At 38.3% G+C, this 18,060-nt stretch overlaps 1 protein-coding gene across 6 annotated transcripts in view; it reads right to left on the bottom strand.

Moving 5' to 3' along the window:
• The window catches only part of PLCL1 (phospholipase C like 1 (inactive)), a 368,258-nt gene that overhangs the window by 44,244 nt on the left and 305,954 nt on the right, over positions 1–18,060 (bottom strand). For 5 of the 6 annotated variants that reach the window (NM_001191279.2, XM_059875839.1, XM_059875841.1 and 2 more), the window contains 2 exons: positions 6,272–6,347; positions 3,773–3,882 (listed from right to left, as the gene is read on the bottom strand). The exons of the other annotated variant lie outside the window; for it this stretch is intronic. In NM_001191279.2, coding sequence (NP_001178208.1) covers positions 3,773–3,882; positions 6,272–6,347 — 186 coding nt within the window. The remainder of the gene's footprint in view (positions 1–3,772; positions 3,883–6,271; positions 6,348–18,060) is intronic. 6 annotated transcript variants of the gene reach the window in all.

Here is an 18,060-nt window from a genome sequence, read left to right as displayed (position 1 = left end):
ATAGGTAGAGATGTATTATACAGTGTCAAGTTTCATCACTGTGACTTAGGTATTTTGTATACTTTATCTCATTTCATTCTCACAAAACCCAGGGCGGAGGTATTATTAATGTTGCCACCCTCAGAGAGATTACATAATTTGGCTAAAGCCTCACAGCTACCAGGCAGCCTATACCCAGAGGCTGTGCCTTCAACCCTGTACTAGGCTGCTTGGACTCAGCTCCATGGATGAAATCTCACAGGACACAGGAGGACAGGTTGTGGGAAGAACCATGAACATGAGTTAAAATCTCAGCTCTGCCATCTACCAGCTGCAGGGAAGAAACTGAAACCTCCCTGAGCCTCAATTTCCTCATCTGTGAGATGGAGAGGGTCATATGTGGGTCAGCATGAGTTGCTGAATGTCACACAGTTGTTGCAAAGTGGAAAGGAGGAAACACATATAAACTATTTGGTCATGAATGCTTAATCACATATGAATTGTTGAATAACCAATGGCTGCTATTAGTCATATGGCTGTCTCCCCTGGTGCACTAATCTTAGAGACCCAGGTACTACTTTTTGATACCTGTGTCCATAGCTCTTTTCTCGGCGATCAGTGCATTAACAAGCCCACATAAATGTATGATGAACAGAAAGCATGTTTCAGGGCTGTTACTGCCACACTGTACTCAAGTATTATAAAATAAGTTCCTCTTTATAGTAACACTATAGTTCCTGCCTCTTAAGCAAGTGATGCCTATTTCCCTCCACCTCGCCTCCTGCCCCCTGACTGTCAACTCATGAGGTTAGGGTCTATACAGCTTTTGTTCTTCTGTGATTTGTTGGTTATTCAGCAGTGTGTTGTTCAGCCTCCATATGTTGGAATTTTTAATATTTTTTCTCCTGTAATTGAGATCTAATCTTACTGCATTGTGGTCAGAAAAGATGCTTGGAATGATTTCTATTTTCTTGAATTTACCAAGGCTAGATTTATGGCCCAGGATGTGATCTATCCTGGAGAAGGTTCCATGTGTGCTTGAGAAAAAGGTGAAATTCATTGTTTCAGGGTGAAATGTCCTATAGATATCAATTAGGTCTAACTGGTCTATTGTATCTTTTAAAGTTTGTGTTTCTTTGTTAATTTTCTGTTTAGTTGATCTATCCATAGGTGTGAGTGGGGTATTAAAGTCTCCCACTATTATTGTGTTATTGTTAATTTCCCCTTTCACACGTGTTAGCATTTGTCTTACATATAGCGGTGCTCCTATGTTGGGTGCATATATATTTATAATTGTTATATCTTCTTCTTGGATTGATCCTTTGATCATTATGTAGTGTCCTTCTTTGTCTCTTTTTACAGCCTTTGTTTTAAAGTCTATTTTATCTGATATGAGTATTGCTACTCCTGCTTTCTTTTGATCTCTATTTGCATGGAATATCTTTTTCCAGCCCTTCACTTTCAGTCTGTATGTGTCCCCTGTTTTAAGGTGGGTCTCTTGTAGACAACATATATAGGGGTCTAAAATTAAAAGCTTCTGCACAACAAAAGAAACTATAAGCAAGGTGAAAAGACAGCCTTCAGAATGGGAGAAAATAATAGCAAATGAAGCAACTGACAAACAACTAATCTCAAAAATATACAAGCAACTCCTGCAGCTCTATTCCAGAAAAATAAACGACCCAATCAAAAAATGGGCCAAAGAACTAAATAGACATTTCTCCAAAGAAGACATACAGATGGCTAATAAACACATGAAAAGATGCTCAATATCACTCATCATCAGAGAAATGCAAATCAGAACCACAATGAGGTACCATTTCATGCCAGTCAGAATGGCTGCGATCCAAAAGTCTACAAGCAATAAATGCTGGAGAGGATGTGGAGAAAAGGGAACCCTCTTACACTGTTGGTGGGAATGCAAACTAGTACAGCCACTATGGAGAACAGTGTGGAGATTCCTTAAAAAACTGGACATAGAACTGCCATATGACCCAGCAATCCCACTGCTGGGCATACACACCGAGGAAACCAGAATTGAGAGACACATGTACCCCAATGTTCATCACAGCACTGTTTATAATAGCCAGGACATGGAAGCAACCTAGATGTCCATCAGCAGATGAATGGATAAGAAAGCTGTGGTACATACAATGGAGTATTACTCAGCCATTAAAAAGAATACATTTGAATCAGTTCTAATGAGGTGGATGAAACTGGAGCCTATTATACAGAGTGAAGTAAGCCAGAAAAAAAAAAATACCAATACAGTATACTAATGCATATACATGGAATTTAGAAAGATGGTAACGACAACCCTGTATGCAAGATAGCAAAAGAGACACATGTATAGAACAGTCTTTTGGACTCTGTGGGACAGAGAGTGGGGGGATGATTTGGGAGAATGGCATTAAAACATGTATAATATCATATAAGAAACGAATCGCCAGTCCAGGTTTGATGCAGGATACAGGAAGCTTGGGGCTGGTGCACTGGGATGACACAGAGGGGTGGTATGGGGAGGGAAGAGGGAGGGGGTTTCAGGATGGGGAACACGTGTACACCCGTGGTGGATACATGTTGATGTATGGCAAAACCAATACAATATTGTAAAGTAAAAAATAATAATAATAATAATTTTTAAAAAGTGTTTTTAAAACCATGGTCTCTAGAACACACAATATTGTCATGCATAATTAAATGTAAAATAAATGCCATAAATTTTGTTAATAAAATATTTGTATGTTGAAGAAAAATTAAAAAAAAAGATTTTGTTCTTTATAGGTCCCCAATGCACAGCAGAGAGCTCAATACATAATAAGAGCTTACCAAATATTTGTGGGCTTAATTTTTAATAAGCATTTGTGATATGTATTATGATTCATTTAGCACATTCACATAAATACGTGTAGTATCTCTCTGTAGACCAGGCTCTGGTCTGGAACTACACTGCGTGAGTTCAGACTCCAGTGCCACCATTCACTAGCTGAGTGATCTTGGGTAATAGACATAAGTTTTCAATGCCTTGGTTTTCTCACTTGTAAAATGAGAATAATAACAGTATTGGGTTAATGAAAGTATTACAATGTTAATTCATATAAACCTCATAAAACAGTGCCTGGCTCACGAGTGTTCTTTAAATGTCAGTAATTATTAATTTTGCTTGTAGCTGTTTTTCTCCACCACAATGTTAAGAATAAATCATTCCAACTGCCTAAATCATTTTTCCATTCATGCAACAAAATATGAAAAGTGATGTCTTTACATCAAAGTCCTAAAATTAATTTTCAGCACAGCAAATCGTAATCTCAAAAAGCTGACTTCCAAAATTTCTGCAAAAATAAACCTATTTATAGAGACTGTCCCTATAATAAAATAATCCTAAATGGCTCCAAATCGTCTGTAGTTTAAGGCTTTCCCAAATAACTTGTGTTGGATCCTTCTCCAGTAACATTTTGTTATTCCTTCCACAAACAAGAATAGCCATACTGACTTGAGTAGACGTATGAGTAAACCACACACACACACACACACACACACACACACACACACTCACCCCAGGTAATGGAATTAGGTCTTGCTGTCTTCTGCCTCCACCACAAAACTCATTGCCTTATTATGGACAGAAGTGCGTCAATCCATGTATGCATCTCCCCATCTCTTACAGTATGAATTAATTAGAGCAAGCTTTAATAAAAACTTTAAGTCACTGTTTTCAACCACTGATGAGAAGACCAATTAGAGAAATGAAGAGAAAAATAAAGACAAATGGGCACCTGAGTACTTCACTCACCTTCAATACTGTAATGTTCCAAGCAAAGCTCTCAGTTGCTTTGTTGAGTTTTCTCCCTTTCAAGCCTTCTTTTGCCCCCAGATTATGAAGCTCCTCATGGAACTCCATGCCTTTGAAAAGAGAACATAAGAGAATTCTGTGTATAAATTTCAGAAATTAAGGCATTTTATAGTGAAAATATTATCAGTAAAAATATAATTTCTCATTTCTGTCCTCTCATAATTTATAAATCCCCAAATTGAATTCTCTTCTCATTCTGTTCATCACCACCCAATGGCTATCCTTAAGGGAAAACTAAAAATAATCAATGCATTAGATTAAATTTTAAACAGCAAGAATACATAGACAAAGACATGAGAAGTTAAGAAGCAAATTTTTCCAACAGGTTGCATCCATCTTGCCTGTCTTCTGCTTGGTTTTTATATAAAATGGTGTAATGTGTGAATGGCTACCATATGTGAAGGATGCACATATCTTACTTTTTCTTATGAACCATCCATATGGCTTGACAGTAGGCCTGGAGCCTACAAACATAACAATGGTAATTACTAAATGTTGAGTAAAACTAAAAAGGTTTAAAAAAAAATAGCATTCCTGGAAACACCCAAATGTTTCAGATTTGGGAATGGCCCTTGTTATTTACAGCTAAACCATTCTCCTGAGCTTGAATACTATGAAAAACATCACCATCATCTGTTTCTCTAGCCTTTGTCTTAGCACCTCAAAATTGGGAATCACACTTTTTTCTGGTAAGCTCATTCCATCTTTGGAAAGCTATGATTGATATCAAGCCAGTCTTTCTCCCTGGAACTTCTACCCCTTGGTTCTAGCTAGACTCAGCAACAAGGTCTAATCTCTGTTCCACAGTGCAGCCCTTTAAATATTTGCAGATATTGGATTAAAGTCTACCAGAACTTTCCCTTCTCCAGATTAAACATTCTAACATGTTTCAGCTTATTATAATGTCTCTCTTTAAGGATGACATCCAGGAACACTGTACTTAAAATAGGATTGAAATAGCCCACATGAGGTAGGGTTTTACCATCACTTCCTTGTTCTACCGACTAGGTTTGTATTAATGCAACTCAAACCACATTAACTTGCCTGGCGTTAACATCATAAGCATAATACATAGTAAAAGCATGGCTGCAGAGACTAGATCTATCCCCTGGCCCTACCACTGACAAGCTCCATGAGCATGAATGAATCCCTGAAACTCTCTGCCATTCAGTCTCCTCAGCGGTGCAATGGCAATAACAAAGAGTATTGACCTCATGGAATTGGGTGAATTAAATAAGTCTACAAATACAAAGCTCTCAAAGTAATGCCTGGTACATAGGAACACAATGTAAGTATTTGGTATTATTATTATTTTCATGCTTCCTTTCAACAGAAACATTTAAGCTTCCAGATCAGTAGTGAAGAGCACCATTTTCAAATTTTGGTCTAGGTTCAAAGGTCACCTCTGCCACATGTTGATATGGTATTTGGGATAATTCATTCAATCTCTCAGAATCTAAAATGCCTCATCTGTAGATTGGACATAATGATGATTACCTTGCAGAATTGTTATGAGGACTAAATAACATAGCATGCTGCTGCTGCTGCTGCTAAGTCGCTTCAGTCGTGTCCGATTCTGTGTGACCCCATGGACAGCAGCCCACCAGGCTCCCCAGTCCCTGTGATTCTCCAGGCAAGAACACTGGAGTGGGTTGCCATTTCCTTCTCCAATGTATGAAAGTGAAAGGTGAAAGTGAAGTCTCTCAGTCGTGTCTGACTCTTAGAGACCCCATGGACTGCAGCCCACCAGGCTCCTCCACCCATGGGATTTTCCAAGCAAGAGTATTGGAGTACTGGAGTGTTGCCTTCTCCAAAATAACATATGATATATATGTTTAGTATATATTTACTAAACATATATATCATATGCATATACATCAAGCAATTGTCAGTGTCACCTTCCTTATTATAATCACTAGTGTGTGTATAGATTAGGGAGAACATGGATCCAAGAGAGAGGAAAAGTACAGGGTCGTGGATGAAGGTGAAAATAAACAAACAATGAGATGTAAGAGACATGGGACCCATCACACCCTTGAAGAAAGAACAGACCTAAAATGAGGACTAGTAAATGGGGCAAAAGCCTAGAAGGTTAACAGGATTATGGTTCAAATTGTAAAACTAAAGTGGTTCTTAAGAGGCAATGTAAAACCACAGTTTCCATATCAGTAGTAAGCAGATTTGACAGGTTCCCAAATCACAACAGTAAGTTCAGAAACCCTCACCTCTCTAGATTTCTTCAGATACCATCTCTATATACACACAGACAACCCACTTACTATCATCTAGATCTCTTCTGTACTAAACAAAGTCTTCAGTGCAACTCAAAGTATCATTAAACTATCACATAAAATCTTTTAATTTTAACAGTAAAAAGTAAAGTCTGCAAGAAACATCATTATGCTTTCTAAGCAAAATAGGGACAAGCGGGAAGATTACCTGCTTTTTGACACTGCACAATCTTTTCCTGGACTGTGTCTGCCATTTCTATGAGAAATCGGCTCTCTTGGATCATCTGTCACAAAACAAACATTAGAAGGTGGTTGTCAGGAATCCTTAAACTGGCACATTGTAAAGATGATATTCAAAAAGACCCACATGATACTGCCGGTAACGGGGCACCATGGAGTAACCATAGGAAATGAGAGATAGGAATTGAGAGAGGGAAGGATGACCTCTGCTCCAACCCCCATCCACTCTCACGTCATCTAGAGCCACTTACCTTATGGCCGCTCCAGTTATGTAACATGCCTGCACACCATGAGTGCCAAATCAACAACTGTTGAATACATGCATACACACTTTAAGTCCCAGGTCACATTCATGAACGCCTCCTCTTTTAATTCCCTCACCCCAAGTTACTGCAACATCAAGACTAACGGTACTGGAACAATAGTAATGAGAATTAGAACAAGTAATCACCCATTGATGAGCTTAAAAGACTACTGAATGTATCGGTGAAGTTGGAAACTTGGATCTGAGTGGCACAAAGATGGCAGAGGTCTGATCCTTCCTCGAGAAGGGCTACGGCTCCATTGGCAAGAATGAGCTGTGAGTCATAATCACCACTGATTCCACACAGCTTGTAGGCAACAACATTGAAATGGCGTCCCTGCCCTTCACATTTCGGCAGAAAGGAAAAAGACCAAGAGGTGATTAATATACTGAGTGAAGCAGGGGAAATAGGACAGCTGTTGGAGAGAAAGAGAAAGGAAAAATATGTATGTGAAGAAGGGGAAGACAGAAATAGGTACAGAAGTTGTGATCAGAAACACAAGGAATTGGGACTCTTCTAAAGAAATAGCCAAAGAAAGGCACCAATAAGCAAATGAACACTTCCTGAATGTCCAGCCACTCTTCTATTCCTAATCAGTTCAGTTGAATTCAGTTCAGTCACTCAGTCCTGTCTGACTCTTTGAGACCCTGTGAATGGCAGCATCCCAGGCTTCCCTGTTCATCACCAACTCCTGAAGCTTGCTTAAATTCATGTCCATCAAGTCGATGATACCATCCATCTCATCCTCTGTTGTCCCCTTCTCCTCCCGCCTTCAATCTTTCCCAGCATCAGGGTCTTTTCCAATGAGTCAGTTCTTCACATCAGGTGGCCAAAGTATTGGAGTTTCAGCTTCAGCATCAGTCCTTCCAATGAATATCCAGGATTGATCTCCTTTAGGATGGACTGGTTTGATCTCCTTGCAGTCCAAGGGACTCTCAAAAGTCTTCTCCAACACCATAGTTCAAAAGCATCAATTCTTCGGTGCTCAGCTTTCTTTATAGTCTAACTCTCACATCCATACATGACCACTAGAAAAACCACAGCTTTGACTAGATGGACCTTTGTCAGCAAAGTAATGTCTCTGCTGTCTAGGTTGGTCATAGCTTTTCTTCCAAGGAGTAAGTGTCTTTTAATTTCGTGGCTGCAGTCACCATCTGCAGTGATTTTGGAGCCCAAGAAAATAAAGTCTCTCGCAGTTTCCACTGTTTCCCCATCTATTTGCCATGAAGTGATGGGACCAGATCCCATGATCTTAATTTTCTGAATGTTGAGTTTTAAGCCAACTTTTTCACTCTCCTCTTTCACTTTCATCAAGAGGCTCTTCAGTTCCTCTTCATTTCTACTCCTAATAAATGTCCCTTTTAATCTAGCTATTCCATGATTTCTCTGTCTGGCTCAATGATCTAAAGAGAGCTCAAGGCAGAATCCAAAGTGGACATAATAGGTCTTAAGACTCATAATGAAATGTTGTTGAACAGATTGCAATTTTATACAATCACTTTCAAATATGAAGTGGTTTATTACTACAAATCTTCAAATGGAAAAGGATATTTGAATCACAAATGTTTAGTGCCTAACAACTCCACAAGAGTAAAATCATACCATTCATTCATTTAAAAAATATCTACTCAGCAGCTTTTATGTGTAAGCACTGTAGTAACTACAAGGTGTATGATACACTGAGGAGCAGAAACAGACACATTTCTATCTCCATGGGGCTCCATGGTCTAGTAGGGAAGTCTGCTCAAATGAATGAATGAAATATGATATGTAATTCATGCTAAGTCACTTCAGTCGTGTCAGACTCTGTGCGACCCCATAGACGGCAGCCCACCAGGCTCCTCCGTCCATGGGATTTTCCAGGCAAGAGTACTGGAGTGGGGTGCCATTGCCTTCTCCAATGTCATTCAATCAAACTTCAATTACTTATATTGCTGCATAGGATAATAGTCTGAAATGACTTGGGCTTCCCTGGTGGCTCAGAGGGTAAAGTGTCTGCCTATAATGCAGGAAACCCAGGTTTGATCCCTGGGTCGGGAAGATCCCCTGGAGAAAGGAATAGCAACCCACTCCAGTACTCTTGCCTGGAAAATCCCATGGACTGAGAAGCCTGGTAAGCTACAGTCCATGGGGTCACAAAAAGTCGGACACGAATGAGCTACTTCACTTTCACTTTTCACTTGAAGTGACTTATTTGGAGGGCTAAATTGACTATTAAAACCATAAACTAGACACTCAAGAAGGTCTAAGCTGCGTCAAACTTTTTAACTGCATTAACTCTTTTAACTGCCAAGAAGAAGTGGAATGCTTCTGAACAACAATTTATCAAATGGCTAAGAGTAGCCTAGTTTATAGCAGGTTACAAGTGAGTGAAACTCACCATCAAAGAAAAATTTAATATGAAGGCAATTTGATTTAGTCTTTTCTAAGCTTAGCATCTACACATGCAACATCAACTGAATTTTTAGGATTTTTCAAAGTTATCAGATGTTCCAATTAGTTAAATAGCATCCAAAATGTTTTCATGAAATTCAAGCAAGGGAAACATTCATAAAGAGAAAAGTACATTCAGTGACTTTACCGTGAGCAAGACCTAATATACTCTACATTTTTAGAATCATTTTAAGGCTAAAAGAATCTTAACTATCAGGACCATTCCCTTAATTTTGTGAAAAAAGGAAACTAAGGCTTATAATAATTAAGATTCTCATCTAAAAAAATAGAACTAATTAATGATTAAACTGGAATTAAAATTTCAGACTCCCTCTGATTTGTCTGGCCTTCACACATGCCATGTTTTGAACCTGAAATGTAGCTTTCCAAAGTTATCAGATTCAGCCCATCAGTAAAAACATGAGGCCATGCCCATAACTGAACTACTTCAACCATGTTCAAATGTTTCCTTTTAAAGAAACACTTCAAAAGGGACAAGATTGGTAATTTCCTTTGACAAAATCTTGACTGACATTCATTTCTCTTGGTTTTGCTCTCAGTGGAAAATATATTCTCTGACTAAACGAAAAAGAAACTCTTTATTGGTATGTGGCCGGTTTTCTTCACAGTACTGTACTGCAAGTAAGTATCTCCTCAGTGTTGAGTACAAAAAGATTATACTTCCTACCTCCAAAGATGCCACAGCCTCTTTGTGACAACCTGAGAAGGAAGTGCCCTCTTTGCCAAGGCTAACTCTTCCAACCCCTACTTCCAATCTCACCTTTCCCTGCTTCTTTCAGGAATTCATTCCTAACGAATCATTTTTTCATCTACAATTTCTGCTCCTTCCCTGGCTTTTCCCTTTTCCATACAGTATCTCCTATCTTAAAGTAAGCAAGTAAAATCAATAACAAAATACTCAATTGGCCTTTGAGTGTTTGTCCTCGTCAACCTTTCCTTAAAAAACTATCCCAATGCTTTGACTCTTGACTGCAAAGATTCCATTGAGACCCCCAAAGTGTGGTCTCATCACAGAGTACCCCTTGGCCTATCCCCAGATCTCATTCTTGTCAGTTCAACAGTTGACACCACTTTATTACCCTACAGGCTTCCCTTGTAGCTCAGTCGGTAATGAATCTGTCTGCAGTGCAGGAGACCTGGGTTTGATCCCTGGGTTGGGGATCCATTTATGTATCTATCCATTTACATCACCTTTTCCTTATCTTATTTGTGATACTGATTTCTTCTACATATTAATTACCCACACATGTAGACAATATGCATTTTATTTATTATTGATCACTTCAAACTTATGATTGTATTTTTTGAAATATAATCTCTTTTGGTCTCTAGTCTTTTTCCTAGGTTCTCCATTTTTCTATAATCTTACATGTTCTTAATTCTCTTTTAAATTGAGTACTGAAAAATAAAGTTTTTAGTAGGATTATACCTATAGAAAATGTAATACTCAAGTATCAGAAAATAAATCTTAAAACGATATTACTTGTTTGAGGCAAAATAAATTCAGGACCAAAACATACAATAAACCCTATGATTCAAGTTCTCTTCAAAATCTCCCAAGTAAATATTTGTTAATCCCATAGTATAAGAAATTTGTTTTTCCCACATGGGAAATACATGGGGAAACAATGGAAACAGTGTCAGACTTTATTTTGGGGGGCTCCAAAATCACTGCAGATGGTGATTGCAGCCATGAAATTAAAAGACGCTTACTCCTTGGAAGGAAAGTTATGACCAACCTAGATAGCATATTCAAAAGCAGAGACATTACTTTGCCAACAAAGGTCTGTCTAGTCAAGGCTATGGTTTTTCCAGTGGTCATGTATGGATGTGAGAGTTGGACTATAAAGAAAGCTGAGCACTGAAGAATTGATGCTTTTGAATTGTGGTGTTGGAGAAGACTCTTGAGAGTCCCTTGAACTGCAAAGAGATCCAACCAGTCCATCCTAAAGGAGATCAGTCCTGGGTATTCATTGGAAGGACTGATGCTGAAGCTGAAACTCCAGTACTTTGGCCACCTCATGCGAAGAGTTGACTCACTGGAAAAGACCGTGATGCTGGGAGGGATTGGTGGCAGAGTAGAAGGGGATGACAGAGGATGACATGGCTGGATGGCATCACCGACTCGATGGACATGAGTTTGGGTAAACTCCGGGAGTTGGTGATAGACAGGGAGGCCTGGCATGCCGCAGTTCATGGGGTCGCAAAGTCGGACATGACTGGGCGACTGAACTGAACTGAACTGAATTGAATAGTAGTAGTTGCTCAGTCGTATCCGACTCTTTGCGACCCCACAGACCCCGCCAGTCTCCTCTGTCCATGGGATTTTCCGGGCAAGAATACTGGAGTGGATTGCCATTCCCTTCTGCAGAGGATCTTCCTGATCCAGGAATCGAACCGTGGTCTCCTGCATTGCAGGAGAACTCTTAACCCTTTGAGCTACAGGGAAGACCTGAATAGATCACTTCATAAAGAGATAGTCAAGTGTGATTTAACCTTCAACATAGAAGAGTATCCCTGAGGATAATTTGAAAGACTCTAGTCATAAAAGTCAGAACTTTTACTCTAAAACACCTTGTTATTAATATTCTCAGAACTTAAAATCATTGTTTATACAAACTTCTTTATAAAAGCATTTTGATCCTCTTTTCTAAGATAACAGCTTCCATTGGATTTATAAAAATTATTTTATTCTGTTTTCTGCAGTCAACTTTCAGTTATTAGCAGTTGTAGAGAAAACAAATAAAACTAGATAACTGAAATGTACCAACAAAGCCAAACCATACTTAAATCAACAATTTCAAACCTTTCCCCCCAGCTTAGATAAGTAATTTATGTAAGTTGTTAGAAAGGAAAAATGGTTGACTTGAGTTTCATCTCCTTCCTATGTCTCTACAGATCCTGATGGAAATGAAATACAAAGCCAAGGAGTGAAGGTGAGATGCATGTCCTCAGATAATCCCCCAGCAGGGCAGTAGGTAGACTTAGACAGCCAAAGCTGGGTTGAACTCAGATAGAATCTGGCAGCAGCCTGATTTACATATCTGATGTCTCAGCCTCAGCTCCCAGTTGCCTTTGCTGTTGGAGTGATACAAAGAGCTTTTCTTTGGTTCTGTTACATGAATATCTCCAAAAAGGTCTTAATTCCTTGCCATGGCTTTCAATCTAAAAGAACAGAGGACTTACCCAGATAAAGGTTGGTGTCACTTTAAGCATTACATGTGACCTGAACAGGGGTGTGTAAAGTTGTCAGTTAAGATCAAAATCATTTATTTAAAACAAAAACTTTACTGAAGGGGACAGTAACGCTTTTACTCAAAGATGGATTAAATTGTCTAATCTGTGTGAAAAAAACTGTCTTCCCAGCTCAGTAGGGATTTGACTAATTGCCTAGGATCATTGCAGAGTCATTAAATGTAACTATTTAATGGTACTGGAAAGATGAGATTTCATCAAAATATTACTCATAACCGTCCATAGATTACAATTTTATCCTGAATTACATCTACATTCTTAGAACCACAGAAGTTTATATCTAGAAGTAACCTTAATGACCATCTATCACGGACAACCCCATTTCACAGATAAAAAAATTCAGTCCCAAACTAACTTGCCTTAAGCCATACTGCTAGTTGGTAAAAAACTTTACACTAGAACTCTAGCATTTCTGAGGTGTAGAACTTATAAACTGTTCTGCAATGCTAATATTATATTAGAGTGTAGAATTTCTACTGCAAAGGCAAGTTGGTGATTAGCATTTTATAAATTAGAATTCACCAAGCAAAGGAACATGAAAATACCTTTTTTCTACGACTGCTTCCCCCTTTAAGTCAAGCAGCACACATGAACCGATATAGATATTCTTCCTATGAAATCTAGAAAGAAATATACTTACTTGTGTCCATTGTTTTTTCAGGAAGGAGTTATCAAATTTGAAAAGGCAATCGCTTAAGAATATGTGAATCTATAAAAAGCCAATCTGTTCTCTAGACCTTCTAAGAAGACCAAAATAATCTATCTCTTATCCTCTTTCTAATCAAAACACTGGGCTTTAGTTTTTAGTTCAATAGTGGCTCATCTATTCAGATTGTTTAAAATAAGACTTGAATTTTATTAAAGTTGGTACACTTTAATATCTGATTGTTGTTACACATACATTTGCTAACTAGAATTAATATAATTTTCTTTAATTTTTAATTTACTTAAACATTTAAAATCAGATGGATAAAAAGCACTCTTGATAGATGGGCATCTTTTGGTTTTAAGCAAATTCAATATTATAAGACTGCTAATTTTCAGTGATACAGGAACACATCTAACATTTACCAGCTTACTGGAAGTCTACTGCCTTTGGTGTATGTGATGAAGTTAGTATTCTCTGTCCTGGAGCCAGCTCTGAATGATGTTTCCTAGTCTGAATTACAATGGAACAGGAAAGGGGAACTCACACAGAGCAGGTCAAAGGACCTCTGTCTCCACATTCATGGTAGCAACAGAATCTATCAATACCACATGAGCAGCTTTCTGCATAAATGGATAATTTTACCTTTTCTTTTCTCTAGTTGTTCTGATTCTAAGATATAATTGTCAGCTATACCTTGAGTAATCATTAGAAATGTTTGTTTTTATCTCACTATGATTAAAATTTACTTCATTCATACTATTTTCTAGTGACTAAACCATTCTACAGGAGATCAGTCCTGGGTGTTCATTGGAAGGTCTGATGCTAAAGGTGAAACTCCAATTCTTCGGCCACCTTATGTGAAAAGTTGACTCATTGGAAAAGACTCTGATGCTGGGAGGGATTGGGGGCAAGAGGAGAAGGGGACGACAGAGGATGAGATGGCTGGAAGGCATCACCGACTCGATGGAGGTGAGTTTGCGTGAATTCCGGGAGTTGGTGATGGACAAGGAGGCCATGAATGGCATGCTGCGATTCATGGGGTGGCAAAGAGTCGGACCTGATTGAGAGACTGAACTGAATTGAACTGAACTGAAACTTCATGAACCTTCTCCAGAATTTTTCAGACCAATTTGACAGTCTTACACTCTCTTAAATTACAACTGTTGCAAGAACTTGAGTATTCAGGAATGCAAAGCAAATCCCGAGGATTCACGCACAATATTTCACAAAGAAGCTCCCCAAAATACTTGCTTATTGATACATCTCTGATACCCTGTGTTCTTGGGACCCTTGTACCAAGTGAAAATGCTGCTAACCCTCATATGCTGACAATTCCCACAATATATATAGAAAATGTATAGAAAACATTGCCACACCCAAGAGTAAGCAGTTTCAACGCACTGACTACACATTTTGTTTTTAAATAACCAGCTCTGGTTAAATACATGCCAATGGGTTTTTTTTTTTTTTCCTGGGTTTCATTACTACACAACCCAATATGCTTTTTAAAATGCAAACTAATATAAAGTTCTATACAAACTTCACAACAAGAGAGAGCAATGGATGGAGAATACTTTTGACTTAATTTCAATTTAAATTGATTTCAATAACTAAAACTAAAGCTGCATCGGAGGGCTGTTGACATACTTACAACTTTTTCCCATTCTTCAGCTCAACGTATACTGATAATACTGAGAGCAGAAAATGTATTCAATTGAATCCATTGTTTGGCTTCAGCGTGATACCAGCCCGTACATTGATTCTACCCCAAGAGTGATAAAAGATAGTGATTGGCTCTCTTTGCTAGATGCCTAGCTATGTTAACACAATCAACTGCTCTCCAAATCACATGACTATGAAAAAGATTAAATAATTCTTGACTTTTGTTCTCGATTGTTTTGATTTTATGTTCACAAAATCTGTTGCTGTATTCATAGCAAAGTTTCAACTTTTATGTTAATGTTATTGAGCACAGAAGTCACCTTTGGAGAATACTTTGGTTGCATTTTTTACACTTGTAATTCCCTGCAACTCTTCCACCTCTGATTTCTATATTTAAAACACTACTCAGAAGTGTTCAGATTAATTTAAAACATTTAAAAAAAAAAACAAAATATGTTAGGCAATACTTCTTGACTATGCATGGAAAATTAGACAGGTAAGAACAATAGAAAAGTAAAAATTCAGGTATCTAAAGAAAACAATTTACAAAGGTTAGATAGTATTTTTCTATCAAAACCATTTGCAAATTATTTTCTGCTGAGCACGGGGTGAGACAGGGTAAAAGTCATAGAGGGGGTATATTACAAGTCAGTATAAAAAACCCACCATAAGCACTCAAGATCCTTAGACCCCGTCCATCTCGGGACATAAAATATCATCTGCTTCACTGCCGGGACACTGTGTGTTTCTGCTCCTCCCCCTTTTAAGGTGTAAATTTTGCCTTCTTATCAGTATTTCCCATTCCTCAAGGACAGAAATTTTGCTTCATACCATTTCTTTCCCCCAGCAACTTGCATAGTAACATGTGTGCAGTTTTTTTGTTAAATTAACAAGTCAAAAGACTAAACACATAGACAAAATGATACATCGAAAGAAGTGTTGTTACAACTGGCAAATATACACACTTATCTCATTTTACTTATATTTCTCTTGACTCAAAGAGCTGTCATGCTGCATACTATGGCTATTTGTTCTGAAAACTATGTCTCTATTTATTCACCTCTATTTTGCACACAATCTACTAAAGTTCTTTAAAGTTTACATGTGTTGAATGTCATGAATAAAATCAATAAATGAACTTTTTCTTAAAGTCAGTTTTGCAAGAGATTAGGACAAAGGGCTGGCCTTAGAATGATGCAGAAGGAATTAAGGCTAGGAAGTCATCTGAGGTAGACTACAACAGAAAAACAAAGGATGGAAAATGAAAAATACCTGGCAAACCAAATAGCTTGACTGAAGGAGAGGGTTCAAACAGAAGGAAATGGGGGATTAGGGTGGCAAAACAGGCAGCACAGGTGGATGAAAGCTTCTCAAGCCTATCGGAAATAGAATTTGAGGATGATTATTCCCATTGCTCTTCCAACAACACAAGAGAAAACTCTACACGTGGATCTCACCAGATGGCCAACACTGAAATCAGATTGATTATATTCTTTGCAGGCAAAGATGGAAAAGCTCTATACAGTCAGCAAAAACAAGACTAGGAGCTGACTGTGGCTCAGATCATGAGCTCCTTATTGCCAAATTCAGACTTAAATTGAAGAAAGTGGGAAAACCACTAGACCATTCACATATGATCTATGTCATATCCCTTATGACTATACAGTGGAAGTGAGAAATAGATTTAAGGAACTAGATCTGATAGAGTGCCTGATGAACTATGGACGGAGGTTTGTGACATTGTACAGGAGACAGAGATCAAGACCATCCCCAAGAAAAAGTTATACAAAAAAGCAAAATGGCTGCCTGAGGAGGCCTTACAAATAGCTGTGAAAAGAAGAGAAGCGAAAAGCAAAGGAGAAAAGGAAAGATATACCCACTTGAATGCAGAGTTCCAAAGAATAACAAGGAGCAATAAGAAAGTCTTCCTCAGTGATCAATGCAAAGAAATAGAGGAAAAAAACAGAATGGGAAAGCCTAGGGATCTCTTCAAGAAAATTAGAGATACCAAGGGAACATTTCATACAAAGATGGGCTCAGAAATGGTATGGACCTAACAGAAGCATAAGATATTAAGAAAAGGTGGCAAGAATACATAGAAGAACTGTATAAAAAAGATCTTCATGATGCAGATAATCACAATGGTGTGATCACTCACACTCACCTAGAGCCAGACATCCTGGAATGTGAAGTCAAGTGGGCCTTAGGAAGCATCACTATGAACAAAGGTAGTGGAGGTGATGGAATTCGAGAAAACCTATTACAAATCCTAAAAGATGATGCTGTGAAAGTGCTGCACTCAATATGTCAGCAAATTTGGAAAACTCAGCAGTGGCCACAGGACTGGAAAAGGTCAGTTTTCATTCCAATCCCAAAGAAAGGCAATGCCAAAGAATGCTCAAACTACCTCACAATTGCACTCATCTCACACGCTAGTAAAGTAATGCTCAAAATTCTCCAAGCCAGGCTTCAGCAATATGTGAACCGTGAACTTCCAGATGTTCAAGCTGGTTTTAGAAAAGGTAGAGGAACCAGAGACCAAATTGCCAACATCCGCTGGATTATGGAAAAAGCAAGAGAGTTCCAGAAAAACATCTATTTCTGCTTTATTGACTATGCCAAAGCCTTGGACTATGTGGATCCAATCTCCCATAGATCAGTACAATAAAGGGACAAGTTGGTTAGAAATGACATTCTGATTTTAAATTAAGGCTCTGGGAGTTTCTGAAAACTTGTCATGATGATACAGAGCCACAAAAATGGCAATGCAGCAAGGAGTCTGACACCACAAGTCGCCTCCGTGTGTCGTTAGCCTGGGAAGGAGACATCAGTTCCACCTTCAGTGTTTAGGGCCTCTTCTACTTGCTTGAGTTATTGATTAATAATGTTGCCAGTTTGCTTTAGTGCTTTTCAGAGGCTGTCACTTCTCACCTCTGGCTGTGACATGTGTTTGATATCAGGAAAGTCACCTCTACTTTTGTTGCCCTAAATATCAGCCAGGAATTTACATAGCTACATGCCTATTCACAGCACTGAGGGAGATTGTAGACAGAGCTGCTCTTAAGTAAAATTGCAATTGTTTGAGCAATCTCACCCCTACCTTACGCAGACTTGGGGAACACACTGTCATTAGGATCTCTTCCTTTCTCCAGGTGAAAAACTGCCTGTAGGACAGGATATGTTAAATTCATCCAAAGGTACAAATTACTGATAACTCGATGTGTTACTACTTACTTGCATTTTAAGAGATTAAAGTCTTAACCTTTAATCAAAGAATTGGTTATAATTTTGAAATTTTAAGTACCAGTGAGCAGGTAGAAAACATATGTCTTAAATAAGATATGAAATGGGGATGGGATGTCTTCTGAAATTGTGCCATGCAAATAAACCCACTCTATTATGGATATATTTGGCTTTTGATTCCTTGATACC

Source organism: Bos taurus, chromosome 2 (genome assembly GCF_002263795.3).
Source record: "Bos taurus isolate L1 Dominette 01449 registration number 42190680 breed Hereford chromosome 2, ARS-UCD2.0, whole genome shotgun sequence".
Classification (NCBI taxonomy): domain Eukaryota; kingdom Metazoa; phylum Chordata; class Mammalia; order Artiodactyla; family Bovidae; genus Bos; species Bos taurus.
Note: the sequence above shows the minus strand (reverse complement) of the source record. Positions and strands in the feature narration are given on the sequence as shown.